This window comes from Balaenoptera acutorostrata, chromosome 18 (assembly GCF_949987535.1).
Source record: "Balaenoptera acutorostrata chromosome 18, mBalAcu1.1, whole genome shotgun sequence".
In the NCBI taxonomy this organism is placed as follows: domain Eukaryota; kingdom Metazoa; phylum Chordata; class Mammalia; order Artiodactyla; family Balaenopteridae; genus Balaenoptera; species Balaenoptera acutorostrata.
The window spans coordinates 61,449,716-61,477,390 of record NC_080081.1 but is presented as its reverse complement, the minus strand read 5'-3'; the positions used below and the strand labels follow the sequence as shown (position 1 = coordinate 61,477,390).

Below are 27,675 nucleotides of genomic sequence, written 5' to 3'. Positions count from 1 at the left end.
GAGATCATTCTGGATTATGGTTGGCCCTAAATGTACATGTATCCTTATAAGAGAAAAGGAGAAGGAGATTTGACACAGATAGATAGAAGAGAAGGAGGAAAAGGTTGAAGTAACGTGGCTACAGGCTAAGGAGTGCCAGTATCCACCAGAAGCTGGAAAAGTCAAGGAACAGATTTTCCCCTAAATCTTCCAGCTGGAGCATGTCCCTGCTGACACCTTCAATTTGGCCCAATGAGAAGGATTTTGGACTTCTGGTTTCAGAAGTGAGGATAAATTTCTGTTGTTTTAAAGCCACCAAGTTTGTGGCAATTTGTTACAGCAGCTATTGGAAATGAATACACCCACGTTTACAAATGTAGAACCTGAAACTCAGAGAGAGTAAACAACTTGTTTAAGACCATACTGCTGGCAGGTGGCGGAACTGGAATTCAAGTCCAGGTCTATTGACTTTAAATCCAATGCTCATCCATCGTGGCTGCCTCCTCCCTTACTGAGCCCCTTCCCTCAGTGAGACGGAGAGGATCACAGAAAGAGCAAGACAGAAGTGGTTGTCATCTTTGGGTGCTTATTAGAAACATTTGGGGAACTTTTACAAAATACCACTCTAGGACCCACCCTGGACGACTGAATTAGACTCTTTGGTGATGGGGCCCAAGGAAAGGTATTTTTAAAAGCTCTCCACGTGATGCTAGGGGGCAGCCAAGGTTGAGAACCAGCGGTGCAGTGATTCCAAGTTCATTCCATATATTCATGTTTATGAAAATATTTGTATATTTTTCTACATTTGAATTTGAATTCTATTATTAACTGTTATTACATCAAGTGCCAGAAACTTAACCTTTCTTAAATTAGGATCTCTCTCTCTCCTTCCTCTTTAGATCCAGGAGATACATGCAGGACAGATCAGCAGGGAACATCTAGTCCTTGGCATATACTTAACTAAGCTGGCATATATTGATACACCCTCTTCTTGTATGCTCTGGGGCATTTTTCCTTACAGGTCTATCCTTTCTTGTTCTGGCCTGCTGGCTCTCCATGCTTGTCGACATAACTCTCAAGGGTTCAGAAAGCCCTTGTAGACTTTTGCAAATCCTGAGAGTATTATTCAGCTCCATCTGCAGGGGTGCACTAGCCTGCCAGAGGTTTCCACCCCGTGCCATCCCTGTACTCAAGGGATTTTGGGTCTCCCTCCAGTGCTCCTTGTTTTAGATTCCTGAATCTCTTTGGGGGTGGAATTGCCTTTTGTCCTGGAGACAATGGCTTTGGCAAGTACACAGCAAGGGGACCTTCCTCAAGGAACCGCCAGAGAGTGTCTTGCTTCCCTTCTACTCTCCTGCCCATTGTCTCAAGAGGCAAGGTAATTCCAATTCTATTTCTGAGGCATAAACTTTCCTTGAGTCCTACTGGACTTTGACTTAAAGTTCAGTCTCCTGCAATTCAAAGCTCTTGAACTTGCAATTCAAAACCTGTCCTCTGCTGGTCTGCACTATCATTTTTTTCTTTAGGTGATGAACACTTTTATCTAAATGGTGTGAAAGGTGAAGGATTAAAGAAAAGAAGATTTGAGTCTCAATTGTTATCTCAAATTCTCATCTTGCCACCCAGAATTGGGTTCAAATATTGTGCTGCAACAGTCAAGTAAAAGCTGTGACACTGGGCAAGTTACTTACTGTTTCCGAGCCTCAGTTTTCCTTTATGTAAAATGCAGGATTTGTTGTGAGGATTAATATGCAAATGTATGTTTCTCTCTCTGTTGCCACAGCCTTTCAAGGGTGGGCTAGATGAGGTTTCTCCTTCTCCCATTTCTGAGGCTTCAAGAGAACTAAGAGAAATCTTGTATAAACATCCAGCTGTCCCATGTTGTGTTACTGATCTTCCTTCACCCCCAAACTTTAGTTCAAGAGACTGTATACATCTGGTTTCTTTCTCTTGCAGAGGTTGGATGTCTAAAATGGAGTAAGATGAAAACCAGAGAATTCTGAAAATGTCTCACGGCAAAATAAAGGATAGGGGATAAAAAGAAAAAAGAAAGAAAATGTATGTAAGAATCTGGCACTAAAAACTAAGTGTTCAGTAGATGGCTATTATTCATCTTAGCCCTCAGAAGTTTGGGGTAAGCAGATATATTGCAAGTTGTTTCTACAGCACTTTGTAATTCTATTAATGCTATAGTTGACAATAGGACAGTTTAGCTAAGGCTTTGCTCTGGGCATTGAAATGTAGAGGGTGTAAACCTTTAATGTTTTTAAAAAACTGTGAAAAATTTAATTTAAAAATTAAATTTCCCTCAGGAAATTTCTTTTGCCTTTTTTCCTGCATACCATCCTACCATTAATCACCTAGTAAAAGGAAGAGATAGACAAAGGGGGAGACTAAAGGTTAAGGATAGGAATGCCATTGTACCTGAAGAACAATTCTTCCTTTCCCCTCTTCCTCAAGGATTCTCCCTCCTACCTCTCCCAACTTAAAAAAAAAAAAGCACACCAAGACCTCAGCGTCTATTTTCCTTAATCACATTCTGCTATCCTTTACTGCTCATTACTAGTTTCTAAGATCCTTGTAGATAAGGACTGCACAAGTTTTTGCTGTGCAAAAAGTAGTTTCTTGATAAAATGATTTCATTTTTTAAGGCTGGTTGTGTAGTGGTGAAGCACTTAGCAGGTATGACGCCCATCATCATTTTACCTACCTATCTAGAGGTACAGAGCTCTGAGCACAGCCAAGAAATGCTGTGGGACGAGTTTGCTCCCACCTCCTTGCCTACGCTTCCAAAGGAGCTGGGGCCCATGGGACCTGCATGTGCTCTTTCTCAATCCTGCTGCTAATCCCTACTTCTGCTGCCGCTGTTCTTGTTTTTGAGCCAGTATTGCAGAGGGCATGGCAGTGGAGATGTTTCCTTTAATGAATCACCTATGACCGACTTGAAGCTTGTGAAGCAAAGTTAACCCAGTCAGGATCCTAGCCGGGCTATAGCATTACATCTTATTTTAGTATGCTGACTTATTCTGGGTTTACCCATGTGCCCTTTAAATAACTGGCCTTGGACTCAGACGGTTGGTGGTACTTGGTAGCTCAACTACTGACAATTAAAAAGAGCTGGCTTGAAAATAAGTATAAACTCTATTCGTATCTGATGGGATAGCTGTTCCTAACAGAAACTGGTAGGTCTCAATGCTGGGTTTTGGGACATTATCCATATTTTATTTGATTGGTTAGATTGGGCAGTAGAAAGGTGGAGCAAGAGACATCTGAACTGCTAATGTCTGTTCCCCCCTTCCTGTTTCTAACTGCACAAAATATCAATTAGTGATGAAAGGAGCCTTGAGGTCAGTCCCCGCATGAGTATCAATGAAACAATAAAGTCTTTAAGACAGTCCTAACTTTAAGAACTTAAGAGATTTGGGTGGGGGGGAAGGGGGGATGCAAAAAGCTCCTTTCCATTCCCTAATTCAATAGGCTGCTTGTTTTAGATTCACTTTTTCTTTGCACAGTGCTGTTCTGTGGATCGGGTCACTGTGCATCAGAGGTAGGTGCCAGAGCCTGGCGAATGTCGTCAGCAACGCCCACTTACTCTTAGGTTAAGATCTTGCCCACAGAAATCGCTCTGACACATTTTAAAGCTCGCTGTTCAGAGCAGAATAGGCACCCAGTCCTTTGTCCAGTGGTCAACTCTTTGGTGGGGCACATGTCATCTCAGGGTTTTCCATGCACAATGTGTGCATGTGATTCACCTGCAGAACTCTAAGAAATACAGATGCCCTGACTCCACTCCTTAGATGGGTTCTGGTGAAAGTATTTTTTTAAATTTATTTATTTTTGGCTGTGTTGGGTCTTCGTTTCTGTGCGAGGGCTTTCTCTAGTTGTGGCGAGCGGGGGCCACTCTTCATCGCGGTGCGCGGGCCTCTCACTGTCGTGGCCTCTCTTGTTGCGGGGCACAGGCTCCAGACGCGCAGGCTCAGTAGTCGTGGCTCACGGGCCCAGTTGCTCCGCGGCACGTGGGATCCTCCCAGACCAGGGCTCGAACCCGTGTCCCCTGCATTGGCAGGCAGATTCTCAACCACTGCACCACCAGGGAAGCCCGAAAGTATTTTTTAAAAAAAGCTTCCCAGGTGATTCTGATACATCCTCTGGGTTGGTAATGTGGACAGCGAATGTTGCCCCCCATTCCACTTACCCAAGGATCAAGCCATCATCAGCCACCCGAGCCCCAGACACACACCTCCTCTCCTGGGTGTGCCCCGCGGGGAATTCAGGATGGAGAAAAACAGGAAGCATTCTGTGCTCTGGATACTGGTCCTAGTTAGTTAAGATGCATTTCTGAGGAATAATTTCAATGAACCCAGATCCTTGCATCTTCCCATACCTAGAACGGCACTAAAATCATTAACTTGAGATGTCTTGTCTGCTGTTTGTGATTAGCAGTGATCCTTTTATGTTCGACTGCATGTTTTTTTGTCCCCACCAAAAAACTCCTGTACAACCTGGCTCCTCCCTTACCTTTTTGGAGCAGTTCCTCAGAGCTATCTGAGAGGCTGTCTCCCGGCAACAGTTCTCAGTAACCAGCGGCTGAGCATCTTCTTAGAGGGCAGAACCGCGCTGTTTTACTAACTGCTGTATCCCAAAGCTCACCTGCAGTGTTTGGCACAAAACAGACATGCAGTTCTTATTTTCTGAATGAACCCCATCTTAAAGAGATGAGGCACCTGAGGCTCAGAAAACTTAAGATCACACAGGTGGTGGCGCTGGTCGTCTCTCCATTACATTTCGCTAGGAAAACTTCAGGTTGCTGAGCGATGGCCGAAGGTCGTATATTGAGGCTGCGGTGAACAGACACAAAGGTCAAAGTTTGCTCCACGCCCGCCAAGCCCAGCTTCTCAGGAGCAATTCCTGCTTTGCCAGCCCGGGGCGAACCGCAGCAGCAGAGTTAACCCGAGACTCCGCCCCATGGGCGGGGCCAGGGGCGGTCCCCGTGTCGGGAGCCGCTGCGTCGCCAGCCGCCTAGAGCTTCTGCGCCTGCGCGCGGCGCCCAGGGTCGGACTCAGAAATGGCGGCCCCCATGTTTTACAGCCGGCTGTTGGCTGCCGCCACCCTTAGGAGCCACCGGCCCCGGACGGCGCTGCGGGCCGCCGCCCAGGTATTGCGGCCCAGCCTGCTCTCGCTTTGAGGGTCGGCAGGAGAAAGGGCGAGGTGGGGGGCTGGCTCCTGTGGGCGAGGTGTGAGGGGATCCGGGGACCGGCTCGGGGTCACCCCGCAGTCGGTGACATTGGGTAACAGGGGGTGCCCCGCCGGGCCGGCGGGCTGCTTGCCCGGGAGTGCTGCCCGCCAGGACTGCGAGCGGGCTCGTGTTTACGCCTTTCTGTTCCAGGCTTAAGTCTGCGAGGAGCTCCAGCATTTTGGCGAGGGCTGCTCACCCAGTTACTGAGGGGGCGGCGGGGAGCCCGGGTGGGCTCCGTGTGGAGAGGCGGCGGCCGGACGCTTTCTCCTGCTGCTCCGGCGTCCGGCGCGGTGGGCCGAGGCTTCCGCGGCCCCTCTTTGGGGAGGGGGAAAATGCCCTTCAGATGTACTTTTGCGTCCCTTGGAAGCTGTCACACGTAGGAGTGGCTTCACAGAACCAGCCGTGCTTGCTGACTGGCCTTTTCTGGGACGAGGCCGGGAAGTTTCCCATTTCCTCCAAGTAGTGGTGTACTGTTCTGTTTAATAGCGGTAATGAGATGGTGTTTACCAGCTTACCAACTGGGGAAATAAGATAGTCTTTTGGATCACTTCATTTTTGCATAGAATATAGTATAATAGACGCAGGGTGTGTGCGTGTGTGTGTGTGTGTGTGTATGATAGACGCAGGGTGTGTGTGTGTATAATAGACGCAGGGTGTGTGTGTGTATAATAGACGCAGGGTGTGTGTGTGTGTGCGTAAGTAACGGAGCAAGGGCTTGTGTGCCCGTGGCACAGAAAGCCAAACTGTCAGGGGTTGTTTGCAGCAAAGTAAGCGTTTATTTGCAGGGCGCCAAGCAAGGGAGTGTGAGACAAGTCACAAATCCACTACAACTTGGTCTTTGAGTTAGGAGTTGTTTTTAAAGGGGAAGAACAAAGAAGCTGGGATTAAACATTGGCTTGTGTAATTCCTGTGACACTTCTTAATTCTAGTTTCAGAGGGTCAGGTTGTCTCCTGTTCATGGTTCCCTGGCCAAATGGTCCATGGCTTGGGGGCCTATTAGCTCATCTTGCCCTGGAGAAACAACCTGAGTTTGTACTTTAATGATGGTATGTGCAATAGCAATTCTAGTGCATTAATGATGTTATCAACACAGCAATTTTAGTCATCTGACTCTGGTTGATTAGTGTTCAGTTAGCACAGGATTGAAGTTGGAGGGGACAAGAAAAGGAATAAGCTTTTGGGTAGAGAGATTAATTGTAAGTTCAGTAAGGGAACTTGGTTGTAGGAGGGCTCAGTTGGAGCATTTATTGTAGGCCAGGAACTGTGCCAAGCATTTTACATGTAATCTCTCAGTAGGCTTTTCAGCAACACTGTAAGTCAGTCATTAATTTCCGCATCATTGATGGAGAGACTTTGGCTAAGAGAACGAGTAATTTGGTCTAGGTCACCAAGCAGGTGAGGTCAGAGCTGAGGCTTAATTCCAGAAGTGTCTGGCTCCAAAACCTGTGTGCTTGAATCTGCTCTACGGTTTTTCCTAGAGCATAAGAATTAAACAATTCTTTCCAACATTGACACTGATAAACTTGTGGAAGGGCATGATTAGCTTCCTAAGTCAATTCCAGAATTTTAGGTTGTGTTCTGAAGTAACCTCAGACATGCCATAAATGAATTGATTTAGACTTTTTTTTTTTTTCTTTTTAAAGCTATTCATACTTTCAACCTAGTTAATTCTGTGAGTTTGCTTCCTAATAGGCAAGTGATTCTTTTTTGGCCTTGAACTTCCCTCTTATGGGTCTTAAAGGGGGCTGTCTAGTTTTTAGAAAATGAGACTTTGGTGAACAAATATGTTTCCATTCTAAACATTGTCTGTATACTTTTGGAAATTCCTTTAAAAGTCTTTATCTCTCCATATAGAGATGCCTAATATATTGTCTTAAACACGTTCTCTTCCACCCTCACATTAAGTAATATAGCTTTAGAGTTTGGAATCACCTTAGTCTAACCCCTTGCTTTTTTTTTTTAATTTAATTTTTATTTTATATTGGAGTATAGTTAATTTACAGTGTTGTGTTAGTTTCAGGTGTACAGCTAAGTGATTCAGTTATACATATATCCATTCTTTTTCAAACTCTCTTCCCATACAAGTTATTACAGAATATTGAGTAGAGTTCCCTGTGCTATACAGTAGGTCCTTCTTGATTATCTATTTTATATATAGTAGTGTGTATATGTCAATCCCAATCTCCTAATTTATCCCTCCACACCCCCCCCCCCACAACGTTTCCCCTTTGGTAACCATAAGTTTGTTTTCTGTGTCTGTGAGTCTGTTTCTGTTTTGTAAATAAGTTCATTTGTATCAAATTTTTTTTTTTAGATTCCACGTGTAAGTGATATGAAATGGTATTTGTCTCTCTCTGTCTGACTGACTTCACTTAGTATGATAATCTTTAGGTCCATCCATGTTGCTGCAAATGGCATTATTTCATTCTTTTTTATGGCTGAGTAGTATTTCATTGTATATGTGTACCACATCTTCTTTATCCATTCGTCTTTAGATGGACATTTAGGTTGCTTCCACGTCTTGGCTATTGTAAATGGTGCTGCAGTGAAAATTGGGTCTAACCTCTTGCTTTTGTACATGGGGACATAGAGGTGCAGGGCCTAAGGAATCTTGTTCAAGGTCACCCACTGAGTTTAGCAAATTCTCTTAAACATTTTGTTTAGTTCTCTGACCGTTTTCTAGTTTCTCTGTATCTTTCGTCCAGTGTATATTTGGTAAAAATAGTTCAGGTTAAATAGTTTAAGGTATCTTCTTGTTTGTTGTGAATCATACTCCCCAGTAACTACATTTTTCCACTTTTGACTAAGTATTATTTAAACTAGGTATGTGATTGGATAGGTGGTGGGGTAGGAATTTGGCCAGGAATTTGTGGCCTTTTGGCAGTAGGAATCTTCTAAGTGATAATATCAGGAAAGAAAAATACTTACATATGGGAATCTTTGTGATTATGCAGTGATTTGTACTACCAACATAATTCACAGCTGATGATATTTCAAGTTACAACTTCTAGTGGTGCAAGGAAAGGATTATCAAAATATTTCAGATATTTAAAAAAAACTTTAAAGTGGTATAAAAAGCTATCAGCAATACCTTATGAGTACTACTAATTCTTTGTAAATAAAGATATTTGAAAATAGATCTAGATATTTGAAAGAAACCATAAAAATATACTTGGAGTTTTGCATCATGGATTTATCCTCAGCCTTTTTTGGAAAAATTTCAAACTGATAGGTATGTTCCAACCAGTACATTGAACACCCACATTGCCTTCACCTACATTTAACTTTATACCACATTTGCTTTATCTTTAAAAAAATTGTATGATATGCAGTCATATAATTTATATACATATATATGTATGTACAAATTATATTCATTTATTTTTGCTGAACCATTTGAGAGTAAGTTGTAGGTATCATGGCACTTCTTCACCCTTAGATGTTTCAGTGTATGTCTCTTAAGAATAAGGACATTCTCCTAAATAACCACAATATAGTTATCATACTTAGGAAATTTAAAATTGCTGAAATACTTATATCTAGTGTATAAGTCAGATTCATATTTCCCCAGTTGTCCCCAAAGTGTCCTCTATAAATGTTAGTTTTTTTTTTTTTTAAACTAGGATCAGGCCTCTATGGTATTTTTTTCTGGTCTGTCCAGCTAATTAGGTGCCACCTAGTGACTGTGATTGCTCTTATATGTGTTGCAGCTGTTTATTTATACATCTGTGAACTCTGTGGTTGGCCTCATTCTTTATGTGTTCCTGGTACAGTGTCTGGTATATAGGCATTCAAAAATGTTTCAGTGTATTAATATTTTCGCCAAGCTTATGCTAGGTACTCCCCCTTTCCCCCTTATTTTTATTATTTTGAGGTATAGTTTATGTACAGCAAAGTGTGTAATTTATGTACAACTTCAGTGGATAGCTAGATTTTTATGTATGTGTCCATCTGTGTAGCCACTGTTCAGATCAAGATATACATACAGGGCTTCCCTGGTGGCGCAGTGGTTGAGAATCTGCCTGCCAATGCAGGGGACACGGGTTCGAGGCCTGGTCTGGGAGGATCCCACATGCCGCGGAGCAACTGGGCCCGTGAGCCACGACTACTGAGCCTGCGCGTCTGGAGCTTGTGCTCCGCAACAAGAGAGGCCGCGACAGTGAGAGGCCCGCGCACCGCAACTAGAGAAAGCCCTCGCACAGAAACGAAGACCCAACACAGCCAAAAATAAATAAATAAATAAATTTAAAATGCATTTTCCTTTATATAATTGATACACTACATTATAAGATATATGATTTTATATTCTAAAAAAAAAAAAAAAGATATACAATGTTTTTAGCCCTCAGAAGGCACTCTCTTTACCAATACTCACCAACAGAAGGTAACGACTTATTCTGACTTCCATCACTGTATGTTAATTCTGACCGGGTCCGAACTATATAAAAAGAAATCACATAAGTATGTATTCTTGTGTCTGTCTTCTTTCCCTTAAAATTATATTTGTGAGATTAATCCATTGTTCTGTGAGCAGTAGGTTTTTTCTTTTTTGCTCTGTAGTAGTCTATTATATTAATATACTACAATTTACCCATTCTTCTATTGATGGGCAATTGGGTCATTTCCATTTTTTTGTCTATTATGAATAAGCCTGCTATGAGCATTCTTATATATGCCTTTTGGTAGACTAAGCACTCATTTCTGTTGAGTATATACCCAGGAATGGGATTTCGCAAGGTAGATGTATACTGAAGTTTGGGAAGTTGTTGGTTTTTAATATTAAAGTGAAACTAAATCAGGGAATTGAGCTATCCAAGAGAAATGTGAGCCAGGATTTTAGCTTACCAGATGAATCAGAAATAGCTTGCTATTCTATGTGATTGATTTGTTAGACTAGTGGTTCTCAAACTGTAGCGTGCTTAAGAATCAGCAACTTTTTACAAGTGCAGATTTCTTGTGGCCCAGTCCAGAGGCTCTGATTTTGTAGATGAAAGGGGGACCCTGGAATCTGCACTTTTAGAGGCATTCCCAGGTAATTTTGATGCAGACTTTTCTCTTTAAGAATCAGACTGTTTTCTGTAAGATTTCTTTCAATTCAGTTCTTATGATACTGTTTCGTATGTACGATGTTTCAGTATTCTGTATTCTGTGTGGAGATAATGGGAATGTATGGGTGGATAACACTTAAATGTGTGATTCCAGTGCAGTTTTCCAAGGCTTTCATAGCACTTAATTTGTTCTACATATTGCCAAATGAAGTTGATAGGATTGAGGAGTTTGAAAAAAAGGGAGGGAGGTGTTTCTGTGTGTTGTTAATGATGGACTAAGACTAGGCTCTAACTTAGTGGAGCTTTGGGACCATAGATGCTGGAGATCTTTCTGATTGCATCCTTCCTTCAATAGTTCTCATTGTTGTGACCTTGCCACCGGTGGCTGACAGCTCTCATACTTCTTTGTCTTTCAGCAGTGACTTATTCAGCTGGTAGAGGGACATCTTATTTCTGTTTCCTACTTATTTCTTTTTGAAAAAATAATTCTTACTCAGCTCTACTGAGGGATATTTTAGTGGCGAAAACTCCTCCAGCTGTATAAAATAGCACTTCTTAATTTTTATTTTCTATCTCCTTACTCTTACTGCTACTGTTTGATGTATTTTGTTTATTGTCTGTGCCTCCCCCTACCCCCGACACACAAATACATGCTAGATTGTAAGCTTTAGGTGCAAGGGTTTTGTTGCGTTCGCCTCACTATTTCCAGTGTCTAGGTGCTCAGTAAGTTTTTGAATGAATGAATGTTCTACGTAGATTGAAAAAGGGAAGTTTGTAGGGCATTTCTTTCTTGGAAGCTTTCGCAGTCCAGTTGTGAAGGACATACACCTGAACTGGGTTTGTAAAGGAGACACCAGTTAAAGGAATCATTTAGAAGGAATGCATTAAAGATGATGTTGCAGATTGGTTCTCTGAGCTGTAATTTGCAGACTATTAGATGGAGAGTTTCATGGAGGAAGTTTACTAGAAAGTGATCTCTGGATCAACACCTGCGGCACCTGCGGGAGAGTGAAGGAAGGAGGACTGAATAGAGGGAGTCATAGAACTGTGGTGCTGTGCACTGGGGACCTCTGCTCTTCCTGTGGGAGGTCTGCAGCTAGGATGGTCCTGAATTGTCCCAAATTGGGGTGCGGTGCCAGGTTTTTACATCCTTCCCTTAACCCTCATTGGCCAGTCATTGGCTGCAGGCTGACAGTGGGAAAGGAGGTATGACTTAAGGCAGGGAGGCTCCAGTGAGGGGACTCAGCTGAGACCTGTCAGCTGCCAACACTCCCAGCAGCTGAGCTATGAATGCCTTGGTCCCAAGGGAGGATCTGGGCAGCACACCACAATGTGCACTACAGATGAATTAGGGGTTTGAGCTTTGAATGCACGAAAGCTTAATGGTACCAGATCATTCAGTTATCTCTAGTGTCAGGCAATTTGTTAGGTGCCGGAGGAATGGTGGAGAGAAGAAAGATGGGAAGGATTTTTGATTTGGTGGAAACAGGAGATTGGTTTTAGATCTGCAAAATTTGACATTGAGGTAGAAATGCTCTGTAGATCATTAGAGATATGGTAGTAAAGCTCAAATAAAAGATAAGGACTAGAGATGATGAGGAAATAGTTAAAACTACAACGGTAACATTTGCTATTAGCTAGTAGATTAGCTCTTAGTTTTGTGTTGTAATTTACTCTGAGTATTATATTTTGATGTCTTAATAATTTTGTTATAGTTTTGAAGAACGGAGTACTCTAAATAAAGTATTTTGAGAAGGTGTTTTTAACAAGAATTACTGCTAAATCACTCTGTATAAATATGTCCCCAATTTCTCTAGGTTCTGGGAAGTTCTGGATTATTTAACAACCATGGACTCCAAATACAGCAGCAACAGCAAAGAAATCTCTCACTACATGAATACCTGAGTATGGAATTGTTGCAAGAAGCTGGCGTCTCCATTCCCAAAGGACACGTGGCTAAGTCACCAGATGAGGCTTATGCAATTGCCAAAAAATTAGGTACTAAATTAAGAAAAACTTATGCCATCTCGACATGGGATCTTTGATAAGATATGAACTTTACTTTTGGTTTGATAACAACTTTTGGCTTTTATTTTGTATTTAAAAAATAAGTTTTATTAATGTAAAAGAGAAGGTGGAACTTATGATTGTTGGCATCCTAAAATTATTATGAGATTATTCTGTGCTCCCATAGTGCTGATAACTTAAGAATCAAAGCTTCAGGAAGCTGAAGTCCTGTTTTTAGTTATAACTATGGGGAAGAAGATTCTGGCTGTGATGATTCTTCAGGGAAATGGTGACGGAAAATCTTACCTGTTTATGCGATTGTAAAGAGAGGTCCAGTATTTCTCCTGTCCTTTTTTTTGGACAGGAAAAATAGAGAGCCAGAAGGGGGAAAAAAGAAGTTGAGCATTAGAATGTAAGCTCTATAAGAGCAGGGTTTCTTTGTCTTATTTTGTTCACTGATATATCCCAATCTCTTAGAAGAGGACCTGACACTTAGGTAATCAATAAATATTAATATCGTTAAATGAATTAAATAGTTGCCTATGTTTATTAGTAGATTATTTTATTGATAACAGAAACCTTAATAGGTTTTGTTAATTTGAATTTATATTAATCTCTTAATTAAAAAATAAATGTTGAGTTTGGAAAGTATGCTTCACATATTTTTAAGGATTTAATAAGAGAACATGATAATGAGTAATGTAATAGCTATACACTGCATTTTCTTAGTAATATTTAAAATCCCACCAATTTTATGTAGATTACCATAATTAATCTCCTTTGTATGTACATTTGATTAATATGGCTTTAAATGTGCTTTGGTGGAGACTTTGCTTTTATTAGTTTTTCGAGAAAGATGTGGAACATTTTAAACTGTTTGAAATTGTAAAAGTCTTCATCTCTATTTGTACTTATTTGTTTCTAGAATGGGTTTTTCTTTCAAAAGTGAGGCATGTAGAAGATCAGAAAGTTGTCATATATTATATGATATGTTTTTGAATGAGGTAGCCTTGATTTCCTTGACTTGGAAGCATGATTTTTTTTTTTTAAACATCTTTATTGGAGTATAATTGCTTTACAATGTTGTGTTAGTTTCTGCTGTATAACAAAGTGAATCAGCTATATGTATACATATATCCCCATATCCCCTCCCTCTTGCGTCTCCCTCCCACCCTCCCTATCCCACCCCTCTAGGTGGTCACAAAGCACCGAGCTGATCTCCCTGTGCTATGCGGCTGCTTCCCACTAGCTATCTATTTTACATTTGGTAGTGTATATATGTCCATGCCACTCTCTCACTTCGTCCCAGCTTACCCTTCCCCCTCCCCATGTCCTCAAGTCCATTCTCTACGTCTGCATCTGTATTCCTGTCCTGCCGCTAGGTTCTTCAGAATCATTTTTTTGTTTTAGATTCCATAAATATGTGTTAGCATACAGTATTTGTTTTTCTCTTTCTGACTTACTTCACTCTGTATGACAGACTCTAGGTCCATCCACCTCACTACAAATAACTCAATTTTGTTTCTTTTTATGGCTGAGTAATATTCCATTGTATATATGTGCCACATCTTTTTTATCCATTCATCTAAGTGTCAATGGACACTTAGGTTGCTTCCATGTCCTGGCTATTTAAGTAGTGCTGCAGTGAACATTGTGGTACATCACTCTTTCTGAATTATGGTTTTCTCAGGGTATATGCCCAGTAGTGGGATTGCTGGGTCATATGGTAGTTCTGTTTTTACTTTTCTAAGGAACCTCCATACTGTTCTCCATAGTGGCTGTATCAATTTACATTCCCACCAACAGTGCAAGAGGGTTCCCTTTTCTCCAGGAACCCTCGCCAGCATTTACTGTTTCTAGATTTTTTGATGATGGCCATTCTGACCGGTGTGAGGTGATACCTCATTGTAGTTTTGATTTGCATTTCTCTAATGATTAGTGATGTTGAGCATCCTTTCATGTGTTTGTTGGCAATCTGTATATCTTATTTGGAGAAATGTCTATTTAGGTCTTCTGCCCATTTTTGGATTGGGTTGTTTGTTTTTTTGATATTGAGCTGCTTGTAAATTTTGGAGATTAATCCTTTGTCAGTTGCTTCATTTGCAAATATTTTCTCCCATTTTGAGGGTTGTCTTTTCGTCTTGTTTATGTTTTCCTTTGCTGTTTAAAAGCTTTTAAGTTTCATTAGGTCCCATTTGTTTATTTTTGTTTTTATTTCCATTTCTCTAGGAGGTGGGTCAAAAAGGATCTTGCTCTGATTTATGTCATAGAGTGTTCTGCCTATGTTTTCCTCTAAGAGTTTGATAGTGTCTGGCCTTATATTTAGGTCTTTAATCCATTTTGAGTTTATTTTTGTATATGGTGTCAGGGAGTGTTCTAATTTCATTCTTTTACACGTAGCTGTCCAGTTTTCCCAGCACCACTTATTGAAGAGGCTGTTTTTTCTCCATTGTATATTCTTGCCTCCTTTATCAAAGATAAGGTGACCGTGTGTGTGTGGGTTTATCTCCGGGCTTTCTATCCTGTTCCATTGATCTATATTTCTGTTTTTGTGCCAGTACCATACTATCTTGATTACTGTAGCTTTGTAGTATAGTCTGAAGTCCGGGAGCCTGATTTCCTCCAGCTCTGTTTTTCTTTCTCAAGATTGCTTTGGCTATTCGGGGTCTTTTGTGTTTCCATACAAATTGTGAAATTTTTTGTTCTAGTTCTGTGAAAAACGCCAGTGGTAGTTTGATAGGGATTGCATTGAATCTGTAGATTGCTTTGGGTAGTATAGTCATTTTCACAATGTTGATTCTTGCAATCCAAGAACATGGTATATCTTTCCATCTGTTTGTATCATCTTTAATTTCTTTCATCAGTGTCTTATAGTTCTCTGCATACAGGTCTTTTGTCTCCTTAGGTAGGTTTATTCCTAGGTATTTTTTTCTTTTTGTTGCAGTGGTAAATGGGAGTGTTTCCTTAATTTCTCTTTCAGATTTTTCGTCATTAGTATATAGGAATGCAAGAGATTTCTGTGTATTAATTTTGTATCCTGCTACTTTACCAAATTCATTGATTAGCTCTAGTAGTTTTCTGGTAGCATCTTTAGGGTTCTCTATGTATAGTATCATGTCATATGCAAACAGTGACAGCTTTACTTATCCTTTTCTGATTTGGATTCCTTTTATTTCTTTTTCTTCTCTGATTGCTGTGGTTAAAACTTCCAAAACTATGTTGAACAATAGTGGTGGGAGTGGACAGCCTTTTCTTGTTCCTGACCTTAGAGGAAATGCTTTCAGTTTTTCACCATTGAGAATGATGTTGGCTGTGGGTTTGTCATATATGGCCTTTACTATGTTGAGGTAGGTTCCCTCTATGCCTACTTTCTGGAGGGTTTTTTTCATAAATGGGTGTTGAATTTTGTCGAAAGCTTAGAAAAACAATTCTTTTTATTCAGATTACAAGCAAGCTTCTTTTTATTCAGCAAAAGCCTTATGTAAATTCGTACTACTTTTGCTGAAATTTTTGTTAATTATTGGTGACTTGTAGTTTGAACTTGTCCATGGTAAAAGATGAACCTCATTTTAACCTTTGAAACACCATGTATGTTAGAGGCTCTTAAGGGTCAAGGCTTAAAGAAAACTCGTGATTGTATTTCTGTAGTATTTCTTGCAAAGGCACTTTATTAACTACCTTCTTGAGATTCAATCTTATATATATGACCTACATGTTAATTTCTAAAGAAGACCCAACTAAGTAAGAAGGAAAATTTGGAAATGTAATTGAGAAAGTGTAAGGTTTTCTTATCCTACCCTTCTATCCTTAAGGATGAATTTCAGACCCTTGACTTTGTTCTTTTAATTTTGTTAGTTTAATCTCTTGAGTGATGCATGTTTTGTTTACCAGTTCTTTCCTTCTTAATAATGCTGAAGGCATTAAGTGTTTTCCATACCACTGATTAAAGGGCCTGATTTAATGAAGTCAGTGAAAGCTAGTATTTCTTTTTCTATTTCCAAATTATTATAATTGGTTTTCTTAATTAGTTTTCCATATGTTTTCTCATTTAGTCAAATTTTACTATTTTGTCAGAAAAAAATAATTTGTGTACAGACTTTTTCATAAAACGAGTAGGATTTATTCAGATGCCAGTCTCTTGATTTCTTTACTAATTGTAAAAATATTTAATGATTTTTAGCTGTAGAAGAAGGAATAGTTAATATGTATAGGATATACTGTAACTGTGAGTATTTCTGGCAAGTTCTCTGGAACCAGGACTTACAAGTAGTAAGGAGCAGGTAGGCAGCTCTGATTTTCAGCTCCTTGGAACAGAAGGAAAGTGTGTCTTTGTCAAAGAAGGCTGCAAATGATGATTGCAGTATGGGAGTGGGATTAGTGACTAATAAGGACCTTTAAATCTAGAGGAGCAGAAATACTACTTTTTAAAAGATGTATTTCCTAACTACTTTGAGGATGTTGAGACAGTTTTTTTTTTTGTGGTGAGTCATTAATATCAGAAGATACTGATTATGGGATATAATTGCACAGGATGTGATATGAGGTGCCCTAGAAATACACCTGGTTCTTTCCATCTAGCTAGCAATTCCCAGTGCTGACTTCGGCTAATTTTTGCTTCTCAGTTACTGCAAAATTCATGAAATGTTAATTCCCAGTTATTTAAAAAGTCTTACCTCATCAAGCAGTATACTAGGGCATAAATGCATTACAGGTGTGACAAACTATTGCTTGTCTTTGTGGGAGGCAAGAGAAGCTGAGTTAACATGGGGACTGGGGCCACTGAGCCCTGTAGCTGGTAACTCCTCCCAAAATAGCTCTGACCTCTTTCCCCAGTATTCCCTACAAATTCTGTCATTTTCTGTGTGTGTCATGATGTGATAAAAGTTGGAAAACACTGTCCTGGAGGCAAGTTTTACCTGTTGTGAATAACTGAAGTTAGGGATGGAAGAATGGTTAGAAAGAAATCTAATTCCAATATTTTAAAATACTGTATGAGTCCACAAATGAAGGTTGATGAGCTGGAAGATCATGGAGAAGTTTCTGGAATGGATTATCAAAGGGATGGTTGTTAAGCACAGAGAAATGAAGTAGTTATAATTTAGGGTCAGTTCTAAGAGCAGATTCCCACCTCCTTCTTGTAGTTACAAGAAAATATGATTTCAGTAAGGCATTTGGCAGAGTTCTTATGATTTCCCTATTTACTGTGGAAATATAGTTTGGATTCTAGTACAGTTAACGTAGAATTTCTCTCTGGGTGAATAAACGTGCAGAGGGTGTCAATTAATGAATGTCAGCCCAGAGGGAGATTTCTAATGGCATACAGTAGGACTTTGCCTTCTTTTTCCTTTTTCCAGTGTTTTATTAGATGACTGTAAATGAGGAATGCTTACAACGTTTGTGAATGACTAAAGCTAGGAGGGATGGTGAATATATTTTAAAGACAATCTTGGGATCCATAAACGATCTTGTCTGGCTAGAGCAAAGGGCCAAATCTAGCAAGACTGATTTGCTCATTGTTATATCTACAACTCCAGCACAGTGTCTGGTATGTAGATGTAACTGTTGACTGAATTAATGGAATTGAATAAAATCTTTGTTTCAGTCAGTTGTCCTCAGATTTATCTTCTAATTCTTCTTCCTGTCTTGATAGTTGATGAGATTGTATGTCATTACTTTTTTGTTTTTGTTTTTGTTTTTCTTTTGTTGTGAAGGTCTTTTTTATTTTATTTTTTAAAAAAATATTTATTTATTTATTTATTTATTTAGGCTGTGTCAGGTCTTAGTTGCAGCACATGGACTTCTTAGTTATGGCATGTGAACTCTTAGTTGCGGCATGCATGCGGGATCTGGTTCCCTGGCCAGGGTGGACCACCAGGGAAGTCCCCGTGAAGGGCTTTTTTGAAGGAATTTTTGAAGAATCATCTGTGCCCTTAAGGAGTTTATTTTCTTAAAAAAAGAAAATTGACGCTTTGGGGAAGAGCCTCTGTCTTATAAAATGTTTTTGAAAAAATAGAGCTTCATTACTCTTACTTAATAGCTCAGTATGTTAAGTTCCCAGCTTAATTAATAAGAATGTTTGAATTTAGCCCAGCAAAGCACCAGTTTAGCTGTTGTCCATTTTTACATTACATTTACACTGTTTGGATTATAGGTATCCTCTTTGGAGATAAATGAATATTGCTGAAGTACTAGAAAACTGACTTGACAGGTAACCAGAAACAGGTAGAATGACTAGTGGCTGCTCCTTTTAGTTCGGGCATGAACTCTCTAATTTGCCATGGTCCCTGAGGCTACCTGTTGTCTTCTCAGTAAGAAAATTATTGTTACTTTTAAGGAAATTTCTAAACTTTCTCTAATCTTCATCTGATATTAGTTGTGGCACTTGGGAATGGTGGGGACTGTGGCAAATTGAAATGATGTCTTGTGTAAACAAGGCACTTGCGGTCAGTTCTAGTTGCAGGGCCCAGGATTTCCAGTTCTGTGTTTCTCAAGAGCAGTGGAAGATCTAGATTCATAAGAATTCTCTTGATTTCTAAATGTTCTTTTATTTATCATTCAGAAAATATTATGTGCTAGAAACCCTCCCAGGACCTTGCAAACATCAATGAACATAACAAAGATTCTGCCCTCCTGGAGTCTATATTTTAGTGGGGGAGCAAAACAAAAATGATAAACATAGGAAGATTATATGTTATGTTCGAAGGTGATGACTTCTATGAAAAAAAATGAGTGGGCTATGGGGGATTGGTCATGGGTGGGCAGGTGCAGTGTTAAGTAGGGTGATCAGGGTAAGTCTCATGGACAATTTAGACTTAAAGAAAAACTGGAAGGGAATGAGGACCTTTCCCAAACGGATACCTGGATGAAGAGTATTCAGAGAGAGAGGGTGCATCAGTGCCAAGTCCTAAAGGAAGGGAGGAACACGCCCAGGAACAGGAAGATTAGAGTTGCTGGTGTGGAGTGAACAATGAAGAGGGCATGATACAAAGGACAAGGGTGCTGGGGGATTACACAGGGCCTTGAGGCCATTGTAGGGACTCTGGCTTTAACTCTGAGTGAAGTGGGCATTCAGTGCAAGGTTTTAAGTAGAGGAGTTATATGCGCACTTTGGCTTTGAGAATATTCTTTTGGGGACAAGGGTAATCTAGGTGAGATGTAATGGTGGCTGGGACCAGGGCCTAAAATGGAGGTGATGAAGAGTGGTCAAGATTCTAGATACATTCTGAAGGTGGAACCACTATGATTTCCTGACTGAATGGATGTGTGGAGTATGAGAGGGTTTTTTTTTAAAAAACACTGCCTGGACTGATTCATAGGGCCGTCTTCTGACTTAAGTGTACATTTCCAATGTGGACACATTTATATCATTAATTTTCTAAACATTTTGTAGTAATTGTTTAAGTGTTAACTTTTGGTCATTTTTTATTTGTTTGATCACAAACTATTTGTTACCTCCTTGATCAGGTGGGAGTGCCCTCTCGTTCAGCTTGGTATATGCGCATTAGAGTGGCCTTTCCCCAGTAGTAGAATTCCCATCTTTAGCCTATTCAGATACACATTTATGGAGTGGTGGTTATATCCCAGGAACTGCTTTGTGCTAGGGATACAACGAATAAGACAATGTCCTTAACCCTGACATCAAAGGTTAATTGTTTTTCATAATGTAATGTTGGTGTTACACTGCTAGTATGGGCAAAATACTATGAGAAGCAACATGAGGAGGCTTTGAACTTCTGCCCATCTCGGGAGACAGAATGCCCCTCTAAGATGCATTGCTCTGGATCATGAAGAGTAGTACCTAGGCTTAAACAGCTAGTCTGGTAATTTTCTTCAGCATGCTAGAAAGGGGAAGAAAAGAGAGAGACCAGTTTACCTGTTAAAGAAGAAAAATTCAGAGTATTTCTTAAAAAATGTTTTAAAGACTTAGAAGTGTAACATTCTAGAATCTTTTGATAAACATACCTTAACTCCTGATAGTCCTCCTCACAACAGTACAGCTCAAGAATGTATATTAACAGGACTTTCTGTTAGTGGGACAATGTGAATTGGTATCAATAGTGGCACTTTCCCTGAAAGTCATGGTACATTTCTACTCAAAGCAGCATTTATAACTCAAATTGTCATAGTGTAGTAAGTTTACATATCAATAGAGGGAAGAAATTGTTAGGAAGACATTTGACCCTCAATTTTGTACTTTTAGTACCTTGCAAAGTACTAGATATTTAAAGTATCAAGGAAAGGTAAAATTATTTTCAGTATGCTTTAAGAAATGGCTTAATATGAGTGGCTCATTTTTTTAAGTTTGTGGGTCTTTAGGTGGTGAATGTTTTAGTGTTCTAATCTAGAAAATCTATGTACATGGAATGCCTCCTTTTTTGACATTGTGGGTAAATGAGACTTTACTACATTTAATAACACTGCTTAATATGTATGTTTAATAACAAAATACTGTGTGTTGCATGCTGCTCCATGCTTTGTATCTAATAGAAGTGTTTTTCTTCTAGGTTCAAAAGATGTTGTGATAAAGGCACAAGTTCTAGCTGGTGGTAGAGGAAAAGGAACATTTGAAAGTGGCCTCAAAGGGGGAGTGAAGATAGTTTTCTCGTAAGTTATGTTTTAAACATACACACATCATTATTAAAGAAAACAATGTATATTTGTAAAAGATGCCCCTTATTATTATTATTATTATTTTTTGCCCCTTATTATTGAATTGATAAAAATACTGAGATTTAAATATTAGATGAGATAAGATTTTGGCTGTCATGTGCTTTTATTTTTCTCAGTTGGAGGAGGAAAGAGTTTGAGTTCTTTTTCTTATTTTAGTCCAGAAGAAGCAAAAGCTGTTTCCTCACAGATGATTGGGAGAAAGTTGTTTACCAAGCAAACAGGAGAAAAGGGCAGAATATGCAATCAAGTATTGGTTTGTGAGCGAAGATATCCCAGGAGAGAATACTACTTTGCTATTACAATGGAAAGGTCATTTCAAGTGAGTAATTGTAGACATGATACATTTAGGATGATCTTATTACATTCAATTTCAAAAGTTGATTATTATTTCTATTTGTATGGGAAGGGTTAAAAAGGTATGGTCCATAATCTATTTGTATATGTCATGGGAACAATATTTTTATGTCATTTTTAAAAACCAACATGATTAATGCCATCAAACTTAATACTATAATATTGTGGTAATAAAAACTGTAGGCAAAACCATGCTGAAATAAAATCCACAGAATTTCCAAATTGTTAATTTGCTAAGAGCAGTTTAAATCATTTCTGATTCACCTTTAGATTCCATAGACTGAGAAAATAATTTCTAGCACAGTAAGATATTCTAACCAAAGAGAAAGTTCCTGGAACCGCTAAGAGAATGTGTATCCCTGGCTTCATCTTTTTCTTTTTCAACCTCTTCGTATTTTTTATAGTTCGCGGTTTGTTTCACAAGAGGATTTGATACTTGGTAGGTTCAAGGATGGCATTCAATAGCAAACAGTATGCTTCTAAGGAGCATAACCTTATTCTGCTCTGCTCTCTTTATGGAACTTAGAATGCTAGCAATGAACTTAAGGCATCACATGAAGAGAAAATTCCTTCATAGACCTAGGGCTTGGAAAGGGCATTGACAGTGATTTTATGGTGTAATTATCTGGCTTTTTGAGTGCATTGGTTAACTTTTATGAGCTGAATCTGTGTAGTAACTAACTTGTCTTTTGAAGCAGGCTGGGTACGTATTTGGTAGCCCTAGTCAGGATTTGATGTAGAACATCACTAATTACATAATTAGTAATGTAACAAAAATTTTAAGGGGTCATGAAAATGTTTTCTTATATAAAACAGCTTTTTAAAAAATAGCTATTTTCCATATTGTGATTTTTTTTACAGTTAAGTAAGTTTTCTTGTAATGTTTGAGTGATATTATAAAATATCTTTTGTAACTTTGAATTTTTATAAGAAAGTATTTTTTAAGGTATAACACTAGATGGTAGTAAAAACCCACTCAGAATATAAGATTAAAGAACATTGTTTTGTTCATAAGTGATGTCTTTACCTCTGTAGGTTTCTTGATGTGATAGAATTTAGTTTTGTAAGTTACTTTAGAAATCCCATGACAATAACCTTATATATTACAAATATTTGCAGAAACTATGTTTTTACAAATTCATTTATTTTCACTACATTTTCTTTTCCTTTTCATTGATGTTATATATCAACATCTATCATTTTGTTAGTTATTAATATTTTTACTTTCTGTTATAGCCAGGAACAAGGTATATGTGCCTGGACAGTTTGAGATATGAGTCCTGTAATATTGCACAGAGTAGCTCATCTTGATTAGAATAAATGTAGCAAACTTAATATGTGTTATTAAAGATATGAATATAACACAGTGAATATATTGTATTTAAGATATGTTAAAGCATTAGGAAAAATGATCAAATTTGAATTCATTTTAAGAACTTGAATTTTTGGAGAACTCTGAGTCTTATTAAGGAAAAATGTTTTTATTTCATTTGCACAAGTAATACATAGTTGTAATAATTCATGCTAAAAATTCAATAGTACTAGTTGAACCATCTGGCCAAAGACATTATAATGTGCTTTGATGCTATCATATTAGGCCAATGTGGAGTTGGTTGGTGTTACTTTTTGGGGTAAAAAGAACTATTTTGGGAATCCCTCTGGACAGGTTTCTATTAAACAACAAAAAATAAGTCGGCTATTTAAAAAGAAAAGCCCATTTTGACTGAATTAAAGTCATATGCTTAGGACTTAACTGATCTTTTTTTTTTTTTTAATATGTGGGCTTTTTAAAAAAAAAACTATTTTTTAATTTATTTTTGGCTGCGTTGGGTCTTGGTTGCTGTATGCAGGCTTTCTCTAGTTGCAGTGAGCGGGGGCTACTCTTTGTTGCCGTGTGTGGGCTTCTCATTGTGGTGGCTTCTCTTGTTGCAGAGCACGGGCTCTAGGTGCGCAGGCTTCAGTAGTTACGGTACGTGGGCTCAGTAGTTGAGGCACACGGGCTTAGTTGCTCCGTGGCATGTGGGATCTTCCCGGACCAGGGCTCGAACCCGTGTCCCCTGAATTGGCAGGCGGATTCTTAACCACTGCGCCACCAGGGAAGTCCAGGACTTAACTGATCTTTAAAAATTGCATTTGTTGCTTATCTGTTTTCAGGAGATGAATCATAAACTCTACGGGTATTCTTTGTATGTATTGCATCAGGAAGCCTGGGCAGACATGTACCATGGGGTTGATGTGCCAAAAAAAAGTCAATTTAAATTCCTATTCTGTGTTTTGGTACTTTTTAAAAGTCAGATTTCTTAACATTTGCCCAGTACCTGTTGGGAACTTCTGGGCTGAGACAAATCTGATTTAACAAATCACATTTGCTGCTTTATTTTCCTAGTAAAACATTGCAATCTGCTGTAAATGAATGGTATGTTTAACTGTGTCAGGTTTTTACTTTGCTTGGATTAAATATAAAATGTGCTGCGAGAATTCCAAATTTTATTTTCCACACTTTTATTTCCTTAAAAAGAGATACTTATTTTAAGTGGCCTCTTTGTCATCTGATTTTAAATTCAGATCCATTTTAAGGCAAAACCTTTTGCAAGACCAACAGGAAAAGAGGAATTTAGGTTAAGAAGGTGAAAATAGCATTATTAATTTATTTGAAATTACAGTTCTTTGCTAGAACTTAAATTGTTCTGAAAGCTTATTACTAAAATTTAAAAGTTAAAACCAAATCATTTAAACAGAAGCACCAATTTATTCAGCAGTCATGACCATATGCAAAACTACAGTCATTGTTTTAACTGATCTCTATTTTATTTACCTATGTAAGCTTTCTTCTGACTAATTGGCTATAAATTTTGGGGTTTCTTTCTAGTTGGTCAGGGAATTAGTACAAAGAGAATTTGTTCACTTTCTTTTATATATTTATTATCTCATATGTATTTTTTTTTAGACTTTTCTCTAACTTATAGCAAACTCTTGGAGATCTAATCATTACTTTAGTGAGAATTTAATATTAACTTTTTTCCCCCAGTAGTGCTGCCTTTTATGTGGCTCTTCACTTCTCTTATCAGTAGATATGAAAAGAAAAGGACAGTAGAACTAGAATAAAATGTTCAAATACTTTAAAAGTTTGTTGATTCTACCTTTTCAGTTGAATAAAATTGTATTTGGGGGTTATCTGTAGATTAATTTACTTATATTATACTTCAATAGCATGGCAGTAGATTCATTTATCTATATTTTACTTTAATAGCATGACAGTAGTTGATAGATTCTTCTTAAATCTGAGTTTTTTCTTCTCTCTTTAGATCTCTGTAAAAGCTTATAATTATGAATTGCCTTTCTAGGGAGGAAATGAAGAATACCTTTTCATTTGAAGTTTATAGAGAAAGTAAAAATTAGACTTTAATTTCAAACATTTCCCTTGACTTAAGCGTGCCATTATTCTCTTCTTTAGTCTCAGAAACGCACAATGAATTCTTCTATTAAATTTTTTTTGTGTTTGTTGCAGTGAGTTCTGACACCAAGTAACCAGAACTGAGCCAGACTTCACAGGTTAAGGACACAGTCCTCCACATGACTGCCCTCACTTCAGACATCAGCCTCAAGTTTGGGGGTCCCCAGGTCACCCTCACTTCTGACGAGCTGGCAACAAGTTTGGGAATTCCTAGTACCCCTCAGGTTTCATAATTTGCTAGAATGACTCACAGAACTTAGGAAAATACTATACTTGTGATTACAGGTTTACTATTGCCAAAGGATACAAATCAGAACCAGCAAAATGGACAGATGATGCATAGGGCAATGTCTGGGAGAGTCCCAAGCATAAAGTTTCCATTTGCTTCAGGGATGTGTCACCCTCCTGACATATTGATATGTGACAATACACAGAATATTGGCAACCACAAAAGCTCACTGAGTTTCTAGTCGAGTTGTTTTTATTTTTTAAATTGTGGTCAAAACATAGAATATGAAATTTACTATCTTTTTTTTTTTTAAATAAATTTATTTATTTATTTATTTATTTATTTTGGGCTGTGTTGGGTCTTCGTTTCTGCGCAAGGGCCCTCCAGTTGCGGTGAGCGGGGGCCACTCTTCATCGCGGTGCGCGGGCCTCACTGTCGCGACCTCTCCCGTTGCGGAGCACAGGCTCCAGACGCGCAGGCTCAGCAGTTGTGGCTCACGGGCCTAGCCACTCCACGGCATGCGGGATCTTCCCGGACCAGGGCTCGAACCTGTGTCCCCTGCATTGGCAGGCGGACTCCCAACCACTGTGCCACCAGGGAAGCCCATGAAATTTACTATCTTTAACAGCTTTTATGTGTACAGTACAATAATGTTAACTTTGTGCATATTGTTGTACAACAGATCAAGGACATTTTCCATCTTGTGAAACTGAAACTCTATATCCATTGAAAAACACCTTCCCCTTTATCCCTTCTTCCAACTCCTGGCAACCACCATTCTTTCTGTTTTTAAGATTTTGACTATTTTAGATACCTCATATCAGTGGAATCATGCAGTATTTGTCTTTTTGCGATTGGTTTATTTTGCTTAACATAATGTCCTCAAGGTTCATCTATGTTATAGCATATGTCAAGATTTCCTTACTTTTAAAGGCTGAATAATATTTCACTGTATGTATGTACATTATTTTCTTTATCTTTCATCTGTTGGTGGACATCCAGGTTTCTTCCGCATCTTGGCTATTATGAATAATGTTGCAGTTAACATGGGCATGGAAGTATCTATTTGAGGTTCTGTTTTCAGTTTTTTAGGATATATACCCAGAAGTGGGATTGCTGGATCATATATGGTAATTCTATATTGAAGTTTTTGAGGAACCTCCATACTGTTTTCTACAGCGAGTCCACTATTTTACATTTCTACCAACAGGGTACAAGAGTTCCATTTTCTCCGCTTTCTCACAAACACTATTATTATTATTATTGACAGAAATTATCCTAATGGGTATGAGGTAATATTGTGGTTTTGATTTGCATTTCCCCAATGATTAATAATATTGAATACCCTTTCACATGCTTGTTGGCCATTTGTATGTTTTTATGGACTGAATGTTTATGTCTTCCCCAAAATTCATATATTGAAGCCCTAACCGCCAATGTCATGGAACTGTGTAACTGGAAGAGTTTTGAGGTGCATGCTAGAAAAAGCTGAGATTGCCATGAAAGGACTTTTAAAGTTGATTCTGGTGAGGACTCAGAAAGAAAAGAGTAGAGATACAGAGAAAGCTTCCATCTTCTTAGAGATTATATAAATAATCATGAACAGAATGTTGGTAGAAGTACGGATGGTAAAGACCATTCTGGTGAGGTCTCAGAAATGAAGAACATGGTTTTGGATGATGCAAAAAAGATGATCCGTGTTGTAAAGTGGCAAAGAATTTGACTGAATTGTATTCATGTTCCAGTGTTTTGTGGAAGGTAGAACTTGGGAGTAATGATATTAAATATTTAGCTGAGGAGATTTTTTAAACAAATTTATTTATTAATTTTAAAATTTTTGGCTGCTTTTGGTCTTCGTTGCTGTGCATGGGCTTTCTCTAGTTGCGGCGAGCGGGGGCTACTCTTCATTGCAGTGCACAGGCTTCTCATTGTGGTGGCTCCTCTTGTTGCAGAGCACTGGCTCTAGGTGCACAGGCTTCAGTAGTTTTGGTGTGCAGGCTCAGTAGTTGTGGCTCGCGGGGTCTAGAGTGTGGGCTTAGTTGCTCTGCGGCATGTGGGATCTTCCTGGACCAGGGCTCGAACCCATATCCCTTGCATTGGCAGGTGGATTCTTAACCACTGCGCCACAAGGGAAGTCCCAGCTGAGGAGATTTCTAAGCAAAGTATTGAAGGGGTGCCTTCATTTCTCCTTACTGCTTATAGTAAAATTTGAGAAGAGAGAAATGAATTGAAGAAGGAATTGTTAAGCAAAAAGGAATCAGAACTTAAACGTTTGGGAAAATTCTCAGCCTGCCTATATTGCTAAAAACTAGAAAGCTATTTGGAAGATAATTATGAAGGGTGTGGCTGAAGAACCATTTGATAAGGAGATTAGTATGGGTGTGAACCATGCATTGTGAGAAATAAATGTCTGTTGTTTAAGCCACCCAGTCTGGTATTTTGTTATAGCATCCTAAGCTAAGACATGTATTTCCTTTGGAGAAATGTCTATTCAAGTCTTTTGCTGATTTTTAAATTGGGTTGTTTGGTTTTCTGGTTGAGTTGTAGTTCTTTATATATTCTGAATATTAATCTCTCACATACAGTTTGCATATATTTTCTCCCACTCTCTAGGTTGCCTTTTTGTTGATTGTTTCTTCTGCTTTGTAGAAGTTTTTAAGTTTGATATCGTCCCATTTGTATATTTTGCTTTTGTTGC

The 27,675-nt window shown here is 38.8% G+C and overlaps 1 protein-coding gene and 1 long non-coding RNA gene across 2 annotated transcripts in view; one reads left to right on the top strand and one right to left on the bottom strand.

Moving 5' to 3' along the window:
* Positions 1 to 3,805: 3,805 nt before the first annotated feature.
* Positions 3,806 to 4,854, bottom strand: LOC130705636 (uncharacterized). Its single transcript, XR_009005972.1, has 3 exons — positions 4,498 to 4,854; positions 4,175 to 4,296; positions 3,806 to 4,033 (listed from the first exon to the last, which is right to left on the bottom strand). It is a non-coding gene; the product is annotated as an uncharacterized LOC130705636 (long non-coding RNA).
* A 143-nt stretch (positions 4,855 to 4,997) lies between these two features.
* SUCLA2 (succinate-CoA ligase ADP-forming subunit beta) overlaps positions 4,998 to 27,675 on the top strand; it is a 47,736-nt gene continuing 25,058 nt past the window's right edge. Inside the window, exons 1-4 of the mRNA XM_007186841.3 lie at positions 4,998 to 5,134; positions 12,081 to 12,261; positions 20,775 to 20,874; positions 21,097 to 21,259. Coding sequence (XP_007186903.1) covers positions 5,045 to 5,134; positions 12,081 to 12,261; positions 20,775 to 20,874; positions 21,097 to 21,259 — 534 coding nt within the window. The 5' untranslated portion in view covers positions 4,998 to 5,044. The remainder of the gene's footprint in view (positions 5,135 to 12,080; positions 12,262 to 20,774; positions 20,875 to 21,096; positions 21,260 to 27,675) is intronic.